The 19,519-nt window shown below is 45.0% G+C and overlaps 1 protein-coding gene across 1 annotated transcript; it reads left to right on the top strand.

Moving 5' to 3' along the window:
- The first annotated feature begins 621 nt into the window (after positions 1–621).
- RGS4 (regulator of G protein signaling 4) lies at positions 622–17,787 on the top strand. The gene is made up of 5 exons (XM_066597254.1): positions 622–788; positions 4,836–4,934; positions 13,322–13,383; positions 14,405–14,571; positions 14,913–17,787. The coding sequence occupies exons 1-5, from the start codon at positions 622–624 to the stop codon at positions 15,147–15,149; spliced, it is 732 nt and encodes a 243-aa protein (XP_066453351.1). The 3' UTR covers positions 15,150–17,787.
- Positions 17,788–19,519: the final 1,732 nt, after the last annotated feature.

Below are 19,519 nucleotides of genomic sequence, written 5' to 3'. Positions count from 1 at the left end.
TGGCTAATTAGAGCAGGTCCTAATTTTTTTGCGCAAAAAAAATGTGATATCAATGGGCTCTATTCTCTGCGGTATGCGTGCAAAAACGAGCAAAAAGATGCTGGTCTGTTTAAGCTCTCAGGGTGACATTTCGCTGGACTTCTGCTGAAGAACTCTGCATTTAGGTTCTCTCCAGCCCCATTGCTTGGGACATGATAAACTCAGCATTCTGCTGGGTCAGATTCGGAAGTTGCATAGAGGGGCATGAGTCAAACATAAATAAGTGGTAGCACTTAGTGCGCCTTCTCCAAGTGTCAACGTTACTGTAAACTCTATGGAAGATAAATATTTCCGGACTTTCTTCTGCATCAGGATCCACGTTAGAAGCTCTTCCCTGATCACATCATTGCCAGCAGCAGCATCTGCTCCTCCGCCTCCTCCTACGTCAACACAACACTGGCTTACTTTTCCCACTAAACCAAGAGGAGGAGAGAAAAAAAAAGGGAAATAAAAAAAGGAGAGAGGGAGGGATGATGATGGCAGGAGGTGGTGGTGGGTGCTGGGAGCAGATCAGGGGGTGGATGTGATTGGCTGCTGGATGCATCTGAGTCCTGCTGTTTGAGGCTATAAAAAGATGAGAGGATGGGAAGCAGCAGCAGCCGAGCAGTGACAAGCTGGACACACAAATCCAGTGAGACAGACACCAAACAGAGAATTAATAGTATTCGGGTCTTGGAGCCTGACCTCTCAGCCAAGATGTGCAAAGGACTTGCTGGAGTGACCTCCTTCCCCGCTACCTGTCTGAAAAGGTGAGCCTGCAATCTGCACTGCAACATGCTATAAGCAACCAGGTGTACATGAGGGTATATAAGACATGTATATTGCAGGGTAGCATTAGATGGGGGCATTGCACTGCTATGGGGGGTTGCTATGCTTCCATACAGCACTGCAGAACATTTCATCCCAATTTAGGGAGCCTCAAGCGGTTGCTCCCAAGCAGCGAACATCATTGGTTCCTTATCCCAAAGTGTTAACCCATTGTGGGATGCTTAGTTATAGATTGTGTTTAGGTTCTTGATTTGTTTTTAGATATGTTTTTTGGGGGGAACTGTTTAAAATGAAGATGTTACGGTTTGCTGCAATATTAGGTGGCCATGGACATAAAGATTTGGCCATGATTAGGTCGAAATACTAAACTGCTTGCAAATGCATATTTTGCTAGCCAATCTACAGATCATCCCTATTTAAATCTGATTTGCATTATCCTAAATGGGAAATAAATGCTTTGTGCTGCATTTATATAGATAAAGATGCATCTGTGAAAATAGTAATTCAGCAGGTTCAATCATATTTAATAGATTGCCATTGGTTAGAAGCAATGGCTTTACCACCATAAAGCTCCTGGCTACCAGCTGGGTCAGCTTTTGGCCACTTTCACACTTATGCAAATTCTGGTCAGTATTATGGAGTGGAATATAAACAGAGAAAAGGTATTCTAGAAAGATATGTCTCTCTTTGCACTTTGGACGTATTCCTATCTGCTGCTTACAAATATAGTAGCAAGATACTTGCGTGTGAAAGTGGACTGATGGACACACAGCTTAGTGGAGAGTGCAAAGTTTGGTTGGGCATCCTCTTATATAACAGTGATTACAAGGCATGTGCCTGGCATATGTCCTGCATTCATAGAAGGCTTTGGCAAACTTCCTGAAACCACTGGCAATAAAGTGCAACAGTGTTATAGTTAAAGGCTAGTGTTATAGTCGTACACTCTAATCCAAATGATGCTATTTGGTTGAATTACCCCATAACCAGTTCCATTTAATTTATGATGTATCTTGCTGAATGTTGTGTGACTTCATAAGACAATATTACAGATTATTTACTGACTATACTAAATATTAACAGTTATATAGGAGTGTATACAAAGTGGCAGGTTCTTGTTACTTTGTTACTATTGAATATGTTTTGAGGTTTTGTTTATTTAGTTTACAATAACTTTTTTGTAGCACTGGAAGAAGTTTTTGTGGACATTACAATGTTGCAAACGTGTGTTTATTATATTTGGTATTCATTCCACAAAGTGTTGTGTAGATCAAATCAAGTGTTCATAGAGGAATCCAAATGTGTGCATGTTTGTGAATTTTTTGGTTGCTAATTTGGGATTTTCCTAAAAATAGTGGGCAATTTTTTTCTTTGTCTCCCTTTGATATTAATGCATAATGTAAGTTATCAATTAGATCTTAGTATTTTCCACAATACTGAGTAATTGGTTACATAACTTTACATTTCTTTTCTGTAGCCTTGTACACTTCAGTCCCTCACATCTTTCCCACTTGCAGTCTCATTTCCCTATGTTACCTACACACAGGGGACAATTTCATAAGAAGCCAGTCAGGATCTAGAGTGTGGGGGGCACGCAGAGAAAACCCACTCAATAATCAGGGGAATTTTCACACTCCATGCAAATGTTGCTCCCTGCTTATTTCTAAGCCAGCCCCCCTGTGCTGCAAAGTAACAGTGCAAATCACTATACAGATGTAGCAGAGCTGAATTTCGTGTTAAACTCTTTGTTCTATGCATTGTCTGTACTGAATAGCAATCTCAGCTCTGCTACATCTGAGTATATATTTTTTCGCAATGCTTCATAAACGGAATACATACTGTACAGTACAGTGAATATAATGGCTGTCCTCATGGAACACTGTCACAGGGGTTTTCTGCTTAATATGTAAGAGCCTTAGCTGTCCTACTCATAAATGGGACATTCAGATATAGAAGAGCCAAATTTGTTTGGTTCTGCATAATTATCCCACTGAATTAAGATAATGTAGTAGATTTGCCAGCAAAGCACAGATAAAACTTTATATCACCTTGAGTTGTGCCACAGGGCAAACTCAGCTCTGCTACATCTGTACTGATATATGCAGAAAATGCTTCACTACTGCCAACACAGTATCACAGACACTGAATACAGTCTTATTGCTGTTGGCATGTGTTGTAAAATACATACAGACTGTAATGCTTTGAAGACAAACAGAGCTCCCACTACTGGATTACTGCTTGTTATCCATATTATTCTGCACTTCTGTGTGGGAGTACATGTTCTAGTTGTAATTGGTAAAACGACATAGTCGGCTGTCATGTGCCTGTCTTTACTCCCATATATTTATAAAGATGAGTGGAGTCTGACCCAAAAAACTTGCAATCAATACATCATCACAGCATTGTGTAAATGTAGCTCACATGTGCATATATTATATACCATATAGATCAAGTGTGTGGGGGCTGGAATATGGTTTATATCATAGTAAACTGGTTGTATATGGCCAAGGATTGATGAGATATTGCTTCAGGTCTATGTGACTATTATGGGGTATTACTGCCAGGCTATTACAGTGAGATATGAGACAACAGGAGCAATATAACTTATCAGTAGTGGTTTTATCACTGCAGACTTACATCATTGTCTCTGATATATGGGACTTCACATGATATATTGCATGGCTATTGAATGAATTATTATATGGGATAGTCCAGACTTACATCATTCTTTATTGACCAGGAAGTACCATGCGAAGATTACCACTTATTGAGCAATTTCTATGTGATACCATAGAGAACAATAGTTGTGATTTGTTACATATGTGGGATATGTGTCACTAGCAAAAATCTTGCAGTAGTGGAGTCTTGTGGAAATTCAAGCAGCCTCCTCGGATGTCACCCCTGAGATTTCTTTCTTGCCATACTCACTTGCCTTTAATTAATGAGCCGGTGACTTTCACTGTTCATATCACATTATACTGACAGGTTAATATGACATAAGTCTGCATGCAAGTTTGATACAGCCCAAGGTATATTTATATCACTGATGAGTCAGTCAACTTTCACTGCTTGCAGAACAGATTAAAATAATCATTACCGCCTCACTACAAGCTTGCAAGAAAGGAAGGAGCTAGTACAGTGTTCAGATGGGAGCATGCAATGATTTCCTCACAGCTTCCACTTTGGTATAGTTTTTAAGAATGGCTTATTACAGTATGTGTACATTTTTTAATGCTAATGTTCGTATTAGACCCAAAGGAGAATTATGAAGGGAAGCTTTATACCTCTTTCTTATGGATCTGTTTCATGTTATGTGCATTGTTGGTCAAGCAAGCTTTTCCTACCAACCCTCCCATACATATACTCATATAGGTCATCAATAGGGAGAAGGGAATAAGCTGCTACCAGCCACCTCTAACAGCAGCTTATCTCCCTTGAGAATAAAAGGATTGGGCATGTTGAAATCCAATATGCCCAATTCTTCCTTCTGCCAATATTTGCCATTTTGGGAGAGGCAAATTTTTCAAAGGTGGTTTTGTCAGTGTGTTTTATGACATTTTAGCATGTGATTTTCTTGCCATTTTTGAAGGTTTTATAGAAAACCCAGAGAGGAAAAAGTCATGCCTAGGGCATGCTGCATTTTGAATAGGTGGAATAAAGAGAACATGAATGTTTGGTTGTGTGAATGAAGTCTTGAGGCTAAGTGGCCTGGTCTATTAGAAACCCTTAGGCTAGGGCTGCATGGCAAGGTTGCATTTTTTGCGACCTGCAGGTTGCAGTAGCCTGCGACTCACCTCACAACCCCACTAACCTGAATGTGAAGTCACAGGGCTAAACAGCTATCCTTGGCCACCAGCGACCCATGTCACCACCAAAATTGCAGCTTACCACTCATTTTATGCTTCATTTTCCTAGTGAAAAGGTCCTGAATGTATCCTAAAGTATAATATGTACCTGAACAGTGTTTTGAATACTTGGTTCCACGAATTAGGATGGATTTCTATTTACACAATTACCTTGTTTCCTAACAGTGCCAAAGATATGAAGCATCGACTTGGGTTCCTTCTACAGAAAGCCGATAGTTGTGATAACAGCCTTTGTTTGAAGAAAGACAAACCTGGTTGTCAGAAGTAAGTCCATCCTGCCCCTCTTGTGTGCTTAGGCTTCACACTAATTACATATTAATTACCAATTACAAAAAGATCAATAGCTAAAGGATAGTGCTGTGTAGTTCTAGAGAAGTGAAATCGAAGTCTCATAAAGTATAATAAGCAGAGCCTCTTACTAATCACACTTCTGGGCAGCCGGTGAGATAATCATCTGGTGCAGCGTGTTATGTAATACTTAATCAGTGTACATTCAGCTAGGATTTCAAATACTTGATAAGATTTATTTCTAGTTAATTCTTTGGATCCTGTAACAAAAACAACACATACAGCTAATTAAATATGGCGGTTCGAATACTGGAACTAGGATATGTACAAAAAAGGGGGAAAGTTGCAAATTTTTGTGTAAATACTAGAGATGAGCGAACGCGTTCGTCCGAGCTTGATATTCGTGCGAATATTAGGGTGTTCGGGATGTTCGTTATTCGTAACGAACACCATGCGGTGTTCTGGTTACTTTCACTTACTTCCCTGAGACGTTTGCGCGCTTTTCTGGCCAATTGAAAGACAGGGAAGGCATTACAACTTCCCCCTGTGACGTTCAAGCCCTATACCACCCCCCTGCTGTGAGTGGCTGGGAAGATCAGGTGTTCGCCTAATATAAAAGTCGGCCCCTCCCGCGGCTCGCCTCAGATGCGGTGTGAGTTAGATGAGGGACAGTGCTGTTTGTACCGGAGCTGCTGTAGGGAAAGAATTGGTAGTTAGTGTAGGCTTCAAGACCCCCCAAAGGTCCTTATTAGGGCCACTGATAGCTGTGTGTTGGCTGCTGTTAGCAGTGGGATTTTTTTTTTCTCAAAATCGCCTCTGCAGACCGTTGCACCTGGCATTAGGGACAGAAGTGCTGCATAGGCAGGGAGAGTGTTAGGAGTGAGTGTAGCCTTCAAGAACCTCAACGGTCCTTTCTAGGGCCATATTTATCCGTGTGCAGTACTGTCCAGGCTGCTGTTGGCTGTGCTGCATTTTTTTTGGGCTTCTCAAAATCGCCTCTGCAGAGCATTCCACCCTCCATTGATACTGCAGGGAAAGAATTGTATAGGCAGGGCCACAACACAGTTATTATTCATAGAATATACGCAGTGCTGCCTGTTGGTGGGAAAAAACTGAAAAGAAATCTATTTGTCCAGCCTCTGTCCGTCCTAACGCCTGTGGAGACGTGTGAGCTGCGTGAAATACATTGCTAAATCATACGCACCCAGCTACGCTTTACTGCTGGCTTCGCCATTTGCTTTCCTTAATTGGGAAAAAAAATACCTGCTCTCCAAGAGTTATAATAACTCTGCTACCCTCACGTTCTGTGACACATAAGCAGGGACACAGCACAGTTATTAAACTTCGCAGGTTCATTGAATATACGCAGTGCTGCCTGTTGGTGGGAAAAAACTGAAAAGAAATCTATTTGTCCAGCCTCTGTCCGTACTAACGCCTGTGGAGACGTGTGAGCTGCGTGAAATACATTGCTAAATCATACGCACCCAGCTACGCTTTACTGCTGGCTTCGCCATTTGCTTTCCTTAATTGGGAAAAAAAATACCTGCTCTCCAAGAGTTATAATAACTCTGCTACCCTCACGTTCTGTGACACATAAGCAGGGACACAGCACAGTTATTAAACTTCGCAGGTTCATTGAATATACGCAGTGCTGCCTGTTGGTGGGAAAAAACTGAAAAGAAATCTATTTGTCCAGCCTCTGTCCGTACTAACGCCTGTGGAGACGTGTGAGCTGCGTGAAATACATTGCTAAATCATACGCACCCAGCTACGCTTTACTGCTGGCTTCGCCATTTGCTTTCCTTAATTGGGAAAAAAAATACCTGCTCTCCAAGAGTTATAATAACTCTGCTACCCTCACGTTCTGTGACACATAAGCAGGGACACAGCACAGTTATTAAACTTCGCAGGTTCATTGAATATACGCAGTGCTGCCTGTTGGTGGGAAAAAACTGAAAAGAAATCTATTTGTCCAGCCTCTGTCCGTACTAACGCCTGTGGAGACGTGTGAGCTGCGTGAAATACATTGCTAAATCATACGCACCCAGCTACGCTTTACTGCTGTCTTCGCCATTTGCTTTCCTTAATTGGGAAAAAAAATACCTGCTCTCCAAGAGTTATAATAACTCTGCTACCCTCACGTTCTGTGACACATAAGCAGGGACACAGCACAGTTATTAAACTTCGCAGGTTCATTGAATATACGCAGTGCTGCCTGTTGGTGGGAAAAAACTGAAAAGAAATCTATTTGTCCAGCCTCTGTCCGTACTAACGCCTGTGGAGACGTGTGAGCTGCGTGAAATACATTGCTAAATCATACGCACCCAGCTACGCTTTACTGCTGTCTTCGCCATTTGCTTTCCTTAATTGGGAAAAAAAATACCTGCTCTCCAAGAGTTATAATAACTCTGCTACCCTCACGTTCTGTGACACATAAGCAGGGACACAGCACAGTTATTAAACTTCGCAGGTTCATTGAATATACGCAGTGCTGCCTGTTGGTGGGAAAAAACTGAAAAGAAATCTATTTGTCCAGCCTCTGTCCGTACTAACGCCTGTGGAGACGTGTGAGCTGCGTGAAATACATTGCTAAATCATACGCACCCAGCTACGCTTTACTGCTGTCTTCGCCATTTGCTTTCCTTAATTGGGAAAAAAAATACCTGCTCTCCAAGAGTTATAATAACTCTGCTACCCTCACGTTCTGTGACACATAAGCAGGGACACAGCACAGTTATTAAACTTAGATAATTCATTCACTAGAGGCAGTGGGGCCTTTCGTTTTCCAAAAAGGGCAAAAATTATATTTGGCCTGCAGTCTTGCGCCAATTTATTTCCTGCCTGGGAAATCTAATCACTGGTAATACAGCATGCTGAGGGGTAGGGGTAAGCCTAGAGGACGTGGACGTGGCCGAGGACGCGGAGGGCCAAGTGAGGGTGTGGGCACAGGCCAAGCTCCTGATCCAGGTGTGTCGCAGCTGTCTGCTGCGCGATTAGGAGAGAGGCACGTTTCTGGCGTCCCCACATTCATCGCCCAATTAATGGGTCCACGCGGGAGACGGTTATTAGAAAATGAGCAGTGTGAGCAGGTCCTGTCCTGGATGGCAGAAAGTGCTTCGAGCAACCTATCGTCTACCCGCAGTTCTGCGCCGTCCACTGCTGCCAATCCGAATCCTCTGTCTGCTGCTCCTCCTTCCTCCCAGCCTCCTCACTCCACTACAATGACACCTGCTCAGGAGCGGGAACACTCCCAGGAACTGTTCTCGGGCCCCTGCTCAGATTGGGCAGCAGCGGTTCCTCTCCCACCAGAGGAGTTTATAGTCACTGATGCCCAACCATTCGAAAGTTCCCGGGGTCCGGGGGATGAGGCTGGGGACTTCCGCCAACTGTCTCAACAACTTTCTGTGGGTGAGGAGGACGATGACGATCATACACAGTTGTCTTGCAGTGAGGTAGTAGTAAGGGCAGTAAGTCCGAGGGAGCAGCGCACAGAGGATTCGGAGGAAGAGCAGCAGGACGATGAGGTGACTGACCCCACCTGGTGTGCAACGCTTACTCAGGAGGACAGGTCTTCAGAGGGGGAGTCAAGGGCATCAGCAGGGCAGGTTGCAAGAGGCAGTGCGGTGGCCAGGGCCAGGGGTAGAGGCAGGGCCAGACCGAATAATCCACCAAGTGTTTCCCAAAGCGCCCCCTCGCGCCATGCCACCCTGCGGAGGCCGAGGTGCTCTAAGGTCTGGCAGTTTTTCACAGAGACGCCTGACGACCGACGAACAGTGGTGTGCAACCTTTGTCGCGCAAAGCTCAGCCGGGGAGCCAACACCAACAGCCTCACCACCACCACCATGCGCAGACATATGATGGCCAAGCACCCCGCAAGGTGGGACAAAGGCCGTTCACCGCCTCCGGTTTGCACCCCTGCCTCTCCCCCTGTGCCCCAACCTGCCACTGAGATGCAACCCCCCTCTCAGGACACAGGCACTACCGCCTCATGGCCTGCACCCACACCCTCATCTCCGCTGTCCTCGGCCCCATCCAGCAGTGTAGTTCAGCGCACCGTTCAGCCGTCGCTTGCGCAAGTGTTCGAGCGCAAGCGCAAGTACGCCGCCACGCACCCGCACGCTCAAACGTTAACCGTCCGCATCGCAAAATTCATCAGCCTTGAGATGCTGCCGTATAGGGTTGTGGAAACGGAGTCCTTCAAAAGTATCATGGAGGCGGCGGCCCCGCGCTACTCAGTTCCCAGTCGCCACTACTTTTCCCGATGTGCCGTCCCAGCCCTGCACGACCACGTCTCCCGCAACATTGTGCGCGCCCTCACCAACGCGGTTACTGCCACGGTCCACTTAACTACGGACACGTGGACAAGCACAGGCGGGCAGGGCCACTACATCTCCCTGACGGCACATTGGGTGAATTTAGTGGAGGCTGGGACAGAGTCAGAGCCTGGGACCGCTCACGTCCTACCCACCCCCAGAATTGCGGGCCCCAGCTCGGTGGTGGTATCTGCGGAGGTGTATGCTTCCTCCACTAAAGCACCCTCCTCCTCCTCCTCCTCCTCTGTCTCACAATCAAGATGTGTTAGCAGCAGCATGTCGCCAGCAGTCGGTGTCGCGCGGTGTGGCAGCACAGCGGTGGGCAAGCGTCAGCAGGCCGTGCTGAAACTACTCAGCTTAGGCGATAAGAGGCACACGGCCCACGAACTGCTGCAGGGTCTGACACAGCAGACCGACCGCTGGCTTGCGCCGCTGAGCCTCCAACCGGGCATGGTCGTGTGTGACAACGGCCGTAACCTGGTGGCGGCTCTGCAGCTCGGCAGCCTCACGCACGTGCCATGCCTGGCCCACGTCTTTAATTTGGTGGTTCAGCGCTTTCTGAAAAGCTACCCACGCTTGTCAGACCTGCTCGTAAAGGCGCGCCGGCTCTGCGCACATTTCCGCAAGTCCCACACGGACGCTGCCACCCTGCGCACCCTGCAACATCACTTTAAGCTGCCAGTGCACCGACTGCTGTGCGACGTGCCCACACGGTGGAACTCTACGCTCCACATGTTGGCCAGGCTCTATGAACAACGTAGAGCTATAGTCGAATACCAACTCCAACATGGCCGGCGCAGTGGGAGTCAGCCTCCTCAATTCCTTTCAGAAGAGTGGGCCTGGTTGGCAGACATCTGCCATGTCCTTGGTAATTTTGAGGAGTCTACCCAGGTGGTGAGCGGCGATGCTACAATCATTAGCGTCACCATTCCTCTGCTATGCATCTTGAGAAATTCCCTGCAAACCATAAAGGCAGCTGCTTTGCGCTCGGAAACGGGGGCGGGGGAAGACAGTATGCCGCTGGATAGTCAGGGCACCCTCCTGTCTATTTCTCAGCGCGTACAGGAGGAGGAGGAGGAGCATGAGGAAGATGAGGAGGAGGGGGAAGAGACAGCTTGGGCCGCTGCTGACGGTACACCGGCTGATTGCCTGTCATCCTTTCAGCGTGTATGGCCTGAGGAGGAGGAGGAGGAGGAGGAGGAGGATCCTGAAAGTGATCTTCCTAGTGAAGACAGCCATGTGTTGCGTACAGGTACCCTGGCACACATGGCTGACTTCATGTTAGGATGCCTTTCTCGTGACCCTCGCGTTGCACGCATTCTGGCCACGACGGATTACTGGGTGTACACACTGCTCGATCCACGGTATAAGGAGAACCTGCCCACTCTGATTCCCGAAGAGGAAAGGGGTTCGAGAGTGTTGCTATACCACAGGACCCTTGCGGACAAGCTGATGGTAAAATTCCCAGCCGACAGCGCTAGTGGCAGAAGGCGCAGTACCGAGGGCAAGGTAGCAGGGGAGGTGCGGAGATCTAGCAGCATGTACATCCCAGGCAGTGCAACAGTCTTTAAGGGCCTGGCCAGCTTTACGGCTCCCCACCAAGACTATGTCACCGCTGCCCAGTCACGGCTGAGTCGGCGGGAGCACTGTAAAAGGATGGTGAGGGAGTACGTAGCGGATCGCACGACCATCCTTGGTGACGCCTCTGCCCCCTACAACTACTGGGTGTCGAAGCTGGACACGTGGCCTGAACTCGCGCTGTATGCCCTGGAGGTGCTTGCTTGTCCTGCGGCTAGCGTCTTGTCGGAAAGGGTGTTTAGTGCGGCTGGGGGAATCATCACAGATAAGCGTAGCCGCTTGTCAACCGACAGTGCCGACAGGCTAACACTCATCAAGATGAACAAAGGCTGGATTTCCCCAGACTTCTGTTCTCCACCAGCGGACAGCAGCGATACGTAAGCAATACGTAGGCTGCACCCGCGGATGGAAGCTACGTTCTCTCTCACCATCCAAAACGGGGACATTTCTGCTTCATCAATCTGTGTCTAATATTCCTCCTCCTCCTCCTGCTCCTCCTCCTGAAACCTCACGTAATCACGCTGAACGGGCAATTTTTCTTAGGGCCACAAGGCTCACTCAAATAATTTTTCTTAACAATTTTTATAAGTTTCAATGCGCTTAAAAGCGTTGGAACTTTAACTTGAACCAATTTTTCGTTACACTGGGCTGCCTACAGGCCTAGTTACCACTTAAGCCACATTAACCATTGCTTACATGGAACGAAGACTGCGCTCCCGCTATACTGCTGCTTCAGAATTGTTACTGGGGCCTGTCTTGAGTGCTACTATTGCTTACATGGAACGAAGACTGCGCTCCCGCTATACTGCTGCTTCAGAATTGTTACTGGGGCCTGTCTTGAGTGCTACTATTGCTTACTTGGAACGAAGACTGCGCTCCCGCTATACTGCTGCTTCAGAATTGTTACTGGGGCCTGTCTTGAGTGCTACTATTGCTGACATGGAACGGACACGTGGAGAGGACACGTAGTGCCTCAAAAACATCCCCCTCCTCCTCCAACAGGGAAAACATTGTTGGCAAATGCCTTTGCATTGGTTCGTCTGGTGGCAGTCCAAGAATTTCACCTTTACCGACACTACAAGAGAGCCCCCCCACCATCCCCCCGCCACGGCCCACTTAATCCTGGCCACATTCCGAAAACCAACAAAATACAACCGTGGTACTAGGTCCGCAGTCACCACCACATTACCACCAACGCGGTTACTGTTAAGGTGCATATAACCACGGACACGTGGAGAGGACACGTAGTGCCTCAAAAACATCCCCCTCCTCCTCCAACAGGGAAAACATTGTTGGCAAATGCCTTTGCATTGGTTCGTCTGGTGGCAGTCCAAGAATTTCACCTTTACCGACACTACAAGAGAGCCCCCCCACCATCCCCCCGCCACGGCCCACTTAATCCTGGCCACATTCCGAAAACCAACAAAATACAACCGTGGTACTAGGTCCGCAGTCACCACCACATTACCACCAACGCGGTTACTGTTAAGGTGCATATAACCAGTCTGACTGGGGCATGCAGACACCTTGACAGAATGAATAGTGTGTGGCACATAGGTTCCCCATTGCTATGCCCACGTGTGCAGCTCCTGATGGCGGTGGCACAGGATTATATTTCTCATTGCTTCTGTACAGCATTGTGGGCTATCGCCCCGCCCCTATTAAAGAGGGTCGCTACCTAGCCGTGCCAACCCTGTGCAGTGTGTGCCTGCGGTCCCTCGTCGTGGCAGACACACTTCTAAATAGACATGAGGGTGGTGTGGCATGAGGGCAGCTGAAGGCTGCGCAGGGACAGTTTGGTGTGCGCTGTGGGGGGGAGGGGGTGCGGTTGGGCAGCATGTAACACAGGAGAAGTGGCAGTGGAGTGTCATGCAGGCAGTGATTGTGCTTTGTTGGAGGTAGTGTGGTGCTTAGCAAAGGTATGCCATGCTAATGAGGGCTTTTCAGAAGTAAAAGTTGTTGGGGGGGGGGGGGGGCCCACTCTTGCCGCTATTGTGGCTTAATAGTGGGACCTGTGAACTTGAGATGCAGCCCAACATGTAGCCCCTCGCCTGCCCTATCCGTCACTGTGTCATTCCCATCACTTTCCTGAATTGCCCAGATTTTCACACATGAAAACCTTAGCGAGCATCGGCGAAATACAAAAATGTTCTGGTCGCCCATTGACTTCAATGGGGTTCGTTGTTCGAAACGAACCCTCGAGCATCACGGGAAGTTCGTTACGAATAACGAACACCCGAACATTTTGGTGTTCGCTCATCTCTAGTAAATACCCATTTGCGTAAAAAGTTAGGACTCTACACCACAAAGTTGTGTAAAACTTCTTCTAAATGTGCCCCATAAAGCCTATGAGGAGTCAAAGGCAGCTTGTCCTGGCTTATACACAGAGTGTAGCCTACATACAAATCTCTATTAATGTGTCATGTACTTTAGAGGTATTGTAAAGCTTATACGTGTTTCTCTGTTTTCTAGGCTAACTCAAGAAGAGCTTAGGAAATGGGCAGAGTGTTTGGAAAATCTGGTTAGCAATGAATGTAAGTAAGCAGCTGTCAAGTTGTAATCAATATCGGCCAACCATGATAAATAGATTGCTCCTTAAACTAAAATCCAGCTGATCACCCAACTGATCAGTAGAACAAAGGGTCAATTCACTTTTTCCAAGTGTGATGCCCACGTGATTTCCCATGATGCCTCTTAATGTCACTCAGGAGAGGTGGTGGTGGACTATTGATTCTAATGGAAGCCAAGAGAGTGTTTTACTGGTCACTGGGTGTTTGACAAGGATTATGTTTTAGAGTCTAGAAGTTGGGTTATTGACCATGACACAAAATTAGCAAAGTAGTGTTTAGTCAGTTACCATAAGTATCCTTTCAAGATGCAACATCCTTCAGCAGATAATTGTAATAAGTGGGAACTAAGGTTTGAGCTGGATGCTTTTTAGACAAGTAGTCATGGAGATCAGTCCATAGTCTTTAGTTGTGTATACGTGACATAAGTCAGCTAAGGAAATCCAAATGGTTGGGACGTGAGCAACACAACTGCCCTAGAGATATTGCATTTAGTAAAATTTCAGAACTTCAATACAAATTTCAATTACGTCAGCATGCAGTCACTTCTCGTCTCACATGGCCTTGGTTTGGCTGCGGTACAAGACACTGAATGTTGCTACTAGTCCCAAGAGGCGAAAAGATTTTAATTGAGTCTTTAATTCAACTGTACCATGGTTCCCAGATTAAGGAATTGTTGCTACTTCCTGATTTACAGTATATGAGTCAGATGTTGAGATATTAAACATATGGTGAGAGCCACTGGTTGGTCTCTCATCATTCAATTTGGTCTTCACTGTTTATTTTATAGAGTATGCTGAAGGTCAAGAAACTAAGTGATACAATATAATACCGTCATCTACTTTTTCTGTAATTATGAACATTTAAACTTGTACCTATACTCATTCTATCACTTGAAACACTATTGGAAGGGCATTGTTGAACAATGGTTTAGAGAATTTAGAAAATGGCAATAATCATCTTCTAACAGAATCAATGTTACTTTTAGGTGGTGTAGTGGCCTTTAGATCCTTCCTTCAGTCGGAGTATAGTGAAGAAAACCTTGATTTTTGGCTGGCCTGTGAAAATTATAAGAAGACAAAATCAACAGCAAAACTTTCAAGCAAAGCCCAAAAAGTTTTTGAGGACTTCATTTCTGTGGAGGCTTCCCGAGAAGTAAGTGGCCGATATATTTTTTACTTGCCCAGATAACTTCAAAAAGCACAGCATTCCAAATTTTACCAATAATTTGCCAACATACCTGGTCTAATAGTATGGGGTCAATATTGTAGAACATGCAACCAACTTGTTTTTGGTTGCTTGTTCCTCTCATTTGATTGGTGGACTTGGCTAACACTGTATAGATCAGACCTCTCATCTGGATGTATCTGGAATTGCACTTCATAGATAAATATACATTTATCAAAACTAATATTCTGTTGCTGTGTCTAAACAAAGATTCTAGGCTTCTTAGACATTAGCATCTTACATATTTTTCTTTCTTCAACTGTCTTCAGGTCAACCTTGATTCAACTACTCGAGAAGAGACAATCAAGAACATTCTGCACCCAACAAATTCTACTTTTGACCAGGCCCAGCACAAAATCTTTATCCTAATGGAGAAGGATTCATACCGACGCTTTCTCAAGTCACATTTCTACCTGGACCTTGTCCACTTCACCACTGGTGGAAGTACAAAGAAGATGAAAGGTCTTAGCACTGACAGCAACCCCTTCATTCCTCAGTGTGCCTAAGACTCAGACTGTGCATGGCTACAACTAAGAACTGATTGTCTATGTGCTTTTAACTATAGTCTACGATGGCTCAGGCTTGTTCTTGAGCTAGATCCTCTTATTTATTAGATGTGTGTGTCTTGCATGCATTTCTGTCCTATTGGGGCGATCTGGAAGAATTATGCAGACCAGTGCAATGTTGTATAGACTAGGCACTCAATGACAAATGAGTTAAGTAAGTCGAATACAATATTCTCAGGTTAAAGATTTAAGATGCCTTCTTTAAGAAGGACCATAGCAAATCTATCTTATAGAAGACATGAGGTTCAAATGACATTAATTAGCATCCAAAAGAGCTTCCCTTGGATGCAGAGGATGTGGTCAGGATCAACAGCATAGATTTCAACTTCCTCTAGCCCAGGGAAGCCAACAGATAGCAATATTTTATTGCTATATTTACAGTGTCATATGTTAATAGATGGAAGCTAGAAACTACTGACGGAAGCAGGCAACACTGCATTTATTTTATTACAGATATTTATTTTGACGTCGTTTTTAAGTTAATTACAGTCTTTTTTGCCTTTTTCTAAGCATATTTGGAGGTTGTTTTGCATTTTTTTTGCATTGCCTTTATAATTTAGATTGTTGTAGAGACGAAGAGAATAGTTCTAATGGGGCTCCTATTTATCAAACACCTCGTCCATGATCAATTGAGAGGGATAGAAGCAGAACAAGCATAGTCATGACTGCTGGCAACTATTGTTGCCGATGGCGGGGAACAATCCTCAATAGTGTTACGAGCATGTATCTGCCTGGGTACTTTAAAACCTGTGCATGTTTGTGATTGCAAACAAGTATGCAATGCAAAATAAACTATCTCATGTAAATAGTATTATATTGTAGAGACTTCATCCTGCAATGTATTGTCCCAGGGCAGACTCACAGGACATGTGAGGGGTATACCCTCAGGCACTTAGATGTATATAGAGAACAGGATCAAGAGAAAAAAGGATCTTGTCCAACAGATGGAAACACTCGGAGCAAATTTACAGCCTGGAGGTCCTTTTGGTGCCCAAATATAAATTAAAGGGATTTTCCGATATATTATAACATTGGCGGCAGTGGGGGAATAACTAGCTTATTAAATAAAATAAATGCTCACCTCTGCACTGCCGCACTGCTACCCCGCTCCAGTCCTCTGGGTTTTTTTTTGTGTTACCCTTTGTCTGCAGCAGTCATGTAGTTGCTTATCTACTTCACCGCTGCAGCCAATAGGAGGCTCGACATGGGTCGTCATTAGTGATATCCCATAAACATGCTTGGGGATTCTACATTAGAAGCCCACGTGATCTGTTTACAGGATGGCACCAGGCCAGAAAACCTGCTAATGTCACCTGTTAGATGCCATGGTGCCGGAGTGCAGAAGCAGTGCTCTGGCGCCATAGTAAGTATATTAATAAAGCATAGTTTGGGGGAGAGGTGGTACAACTTTGCAATAAAAAAATAACTTGAATAGCCCCTTTAACCCTTTGCCATCCAATTTTGGATCCAGGGTTTCCTAGGGGTTTTTCTCCTTCTACCATTATACAATGGCTCCACCTGCTGGCTAGAGACAGTACTGCTGTATGGGACATGCTGGAGAGGCTCCCGACAACAGCGCGGCCAGTAATATACAGTAAGAATACCCTGCCGGACGTCTTCCGACATCGGAGCTGTACAGCCTTCAATCAGAATGTCTTCAGATGTCAGACAGTGAATTAGAAAAGGTTGATATAAATTTAAAATCTCAGCTACTGGAATACTAGTATAGACACAAACTCGATCTCATGTATTGTATGCCACTGAGTAGAGGAAAATTACGTGAATATTGACCTGATATCAATAAAACAATTGAGACAGACATTTTTGCTGATCTAAAATTACTAGAGACTTCTTGAGGTGTCAGTCAAGAAAATATTAGTCCTAGGCACAATATGGCTGCCCACACAGTGTGTAGATACAGTGTCAATACAATCAAGTACATCCATTGGTTCTTAGCAGATTAGGGGGCCTCTCTCGTGGCTCCTAGGATCCTGTAATAAAACAATCAAATTCTCAAAAATGTGTTAGTAATAAAAATGACAAAAATACTACATACTGGCGAATATGTACGCGGGCAGCACAAAGAAAGACATTCTCCACTTTAATTTCCACAATGGGGTAGTGACAATATTTTTGTATCACTCTATAAAATGTCATTGTAGAGGTTTTGGATTCTTTCATCTAGCACAAAATAAGGACACATGCTGGAGAGACGTTCACACTTCCGAGAACACTGGCAATAACCTTGTAATTCATTGGCCTTCGTAGGCTGCCAACAACATTGTGTAAGAGTGACAATAAACTCAAATATGCCCGAATATGTCAATAACCTGCGGGAATATTGCCTATAAATAATACATTATGACGTAGAGACGCCTGGCACCAGAAGTGTGCCATAAACATGAAGCCATGGTTGGGATTAAGACCTTGCTGTGTCTGTGAATATGGTATTTCTCCGACTGTACATATGTTCCTATAACCATTGTGTTTAGCTATTCTGTAATGTCAGTATGCAGTACATGATGTTACCAGCTAACATTCTATATTCTGTCCCTGGGTCATGCCATATGTTGCTGGATTGGAGAATATTTATTGTATTACTTGAAATAAAGTTGTTTCCTATTGATAAACCATGAATATGGACTATGTTGACTTTTATGCATTTGCTTTGTGCTATTTGTATTCTCTTAGAATAACCCTGACAAGATAATAAGTTTTGGGGGACGGTGATTGACATCTTATTTCCTTGATGGAGAATGAGTTTATGCAACATTTCTCTGTCAATTGGAGCATATTAATGGCGGGATAGATGGGGATGATATAGTCAGTCCTATCCATCCAGCCATGTCTTCTTAAAGGAGCTGAACTGATTCCCCATGTGAAAATTGGCCCCATGTAATAATAGTCAATTATGGCTTTTAAAGAGGTGTCTGCTATTAATACTGCATATACAGTAGTTGCACTGAGTTCTCTTCTGCCTTCTATTACCCTAAACTGAGAGCAGCTAAAAGAAGCCTCTCTCACTGTAGGGGACTTAGCTCCATTTTCCCTGTGGGGTACTGACAGCTATTTGCTAGAGGCTCTAGTAATTGTATATCCTATGATTCATCTATCATCAGGGACCCTGTTGGCATAGGGGGCAACCAAATTAACTTTTCACAGGACACTATTAATTAACTAGAAAAATCACACTGCACACAACGTTGAAGCGAATGGTTGCCTACGTGCGTTAACAGCGCCATTCATTTCAACGGGGCAGACAGATATAGCGGAGCACAAATGGCTTGGCTATGTTCGTCAGCCCTTAAAATGCAACTTGAGAAGAGAGCAAACAGCACTTTCTTTTTAGTGCAAAGCTTTTTTTCTCCTTAGGGAAAGCACCCAGATGATGAGTGAGGAGACTTATAAGGCCATTCATGCTTCTCTGGGTAATATGCAAATAAGGGAGATGGAACAATACCTCTGCAGTGCCACCTATTGGAAGACAGCATTCCTCGTGCTACAGAGGTATTGTTCCATCTCCCTTATTTGCATATTACCCAGACAAGCATAAATGGCCTTATAAGTCTCTTTACTCACTCACCTTCTAGGTGCTCTCCCTAAGGAGAAAAGATAGCATTCCTGACCCACATAAGAGGCCTTTCACTACACACTGCTGAGGGGCAAATACCCTGAAATAGCTTTTTGTGCATAGAGTCTGGCTTGGCTTTCAATTCCCAGTCATTGTTATAAGGCTTGTATAAAGAATCTAACACTGACTTGCAGAAATGCTACCTTCCAATAGGTGGTGCTGCAGAGGTATTTTTCAATTTCTCTTATTTGCATAGTACAAAGTTTCACATGGACTGCAGCTCTGAGTAACTTGGGTGGTTCTCAGCATATAAAGCAAAGCACATAAGCAGAAATTGTAAGGTGTGAAAAATGTGACATTACAAATAACCGCCTGTTTACTGTGATTGGAGGTGGGTGGTTGAAGCGATCTTCGGCCCATTGTGCCTTCATTCACTAAGTGAACCTCACTCCTGTATGGAAGTACAGAAATGATTACCGCTGAGACGGCTGCCAGGCGCTTCTGCGCCCAACAGTTGTCTCATATAAAAGGGCCCTAAGGCTCAATTCACAATGTGTTTCCAGTTTCCATTTGCCCTATGTACCAGGAAAGCTCTCATAGACCCTCATTCACCAGATGGAGGCTAAAAGAGAGTCTAGTTGGCCTCCATCGGTGTGGTATACACCGGTGCATATTTGTCACCTGTATGATGCAGCTCTGTCTGCTACACTATTCCATACAGAGTTGTTCTGAAAACAGG

This window comes from Eleutherodactylus coqui, chromosome 3 (assembly GCF_035609145.1).
Source record: "Eleutherodactylus coqui strain aEleCoq1 chromosome 3, aEleCoq1.hap1, whole genome shotgun sequence".
NCBI classification, from domain to species: Eukaryota; Metazoa; Chordata; class Amphibia; order Anura; family Eleutherodactylidae; genus Eleutherodactylus; species Eleutherodactylus coqui.
This window is presented reverse-complemented; position numbering and strand designations above follow the sequence as displayed.

Bases quoted from the DNA above. Each gene is read 5' to 3' on its own strand.
- RGS4 (XM_066597254.1), top strand. From the start codon at position 622: ATGGGAAGCAGCAGCAGCCGAGCAGTGACAAGCTGGACACACAAATCC. The intron at 789-4,835 runs GTGAGCCTGCAA...GTTTCCTAACAG, and splicing joins CCCGCTACCTGTCTGAAAAG to TGCCAAAGATATGAAGCATC. The intron at 14,572-14,912 runs GTAAGTGGCCGA...AACTGTCTTCAG, and splicing joins CTGTGGAGGCTTCCCGAGAA to GTCAACCTTGATTCAACTAC.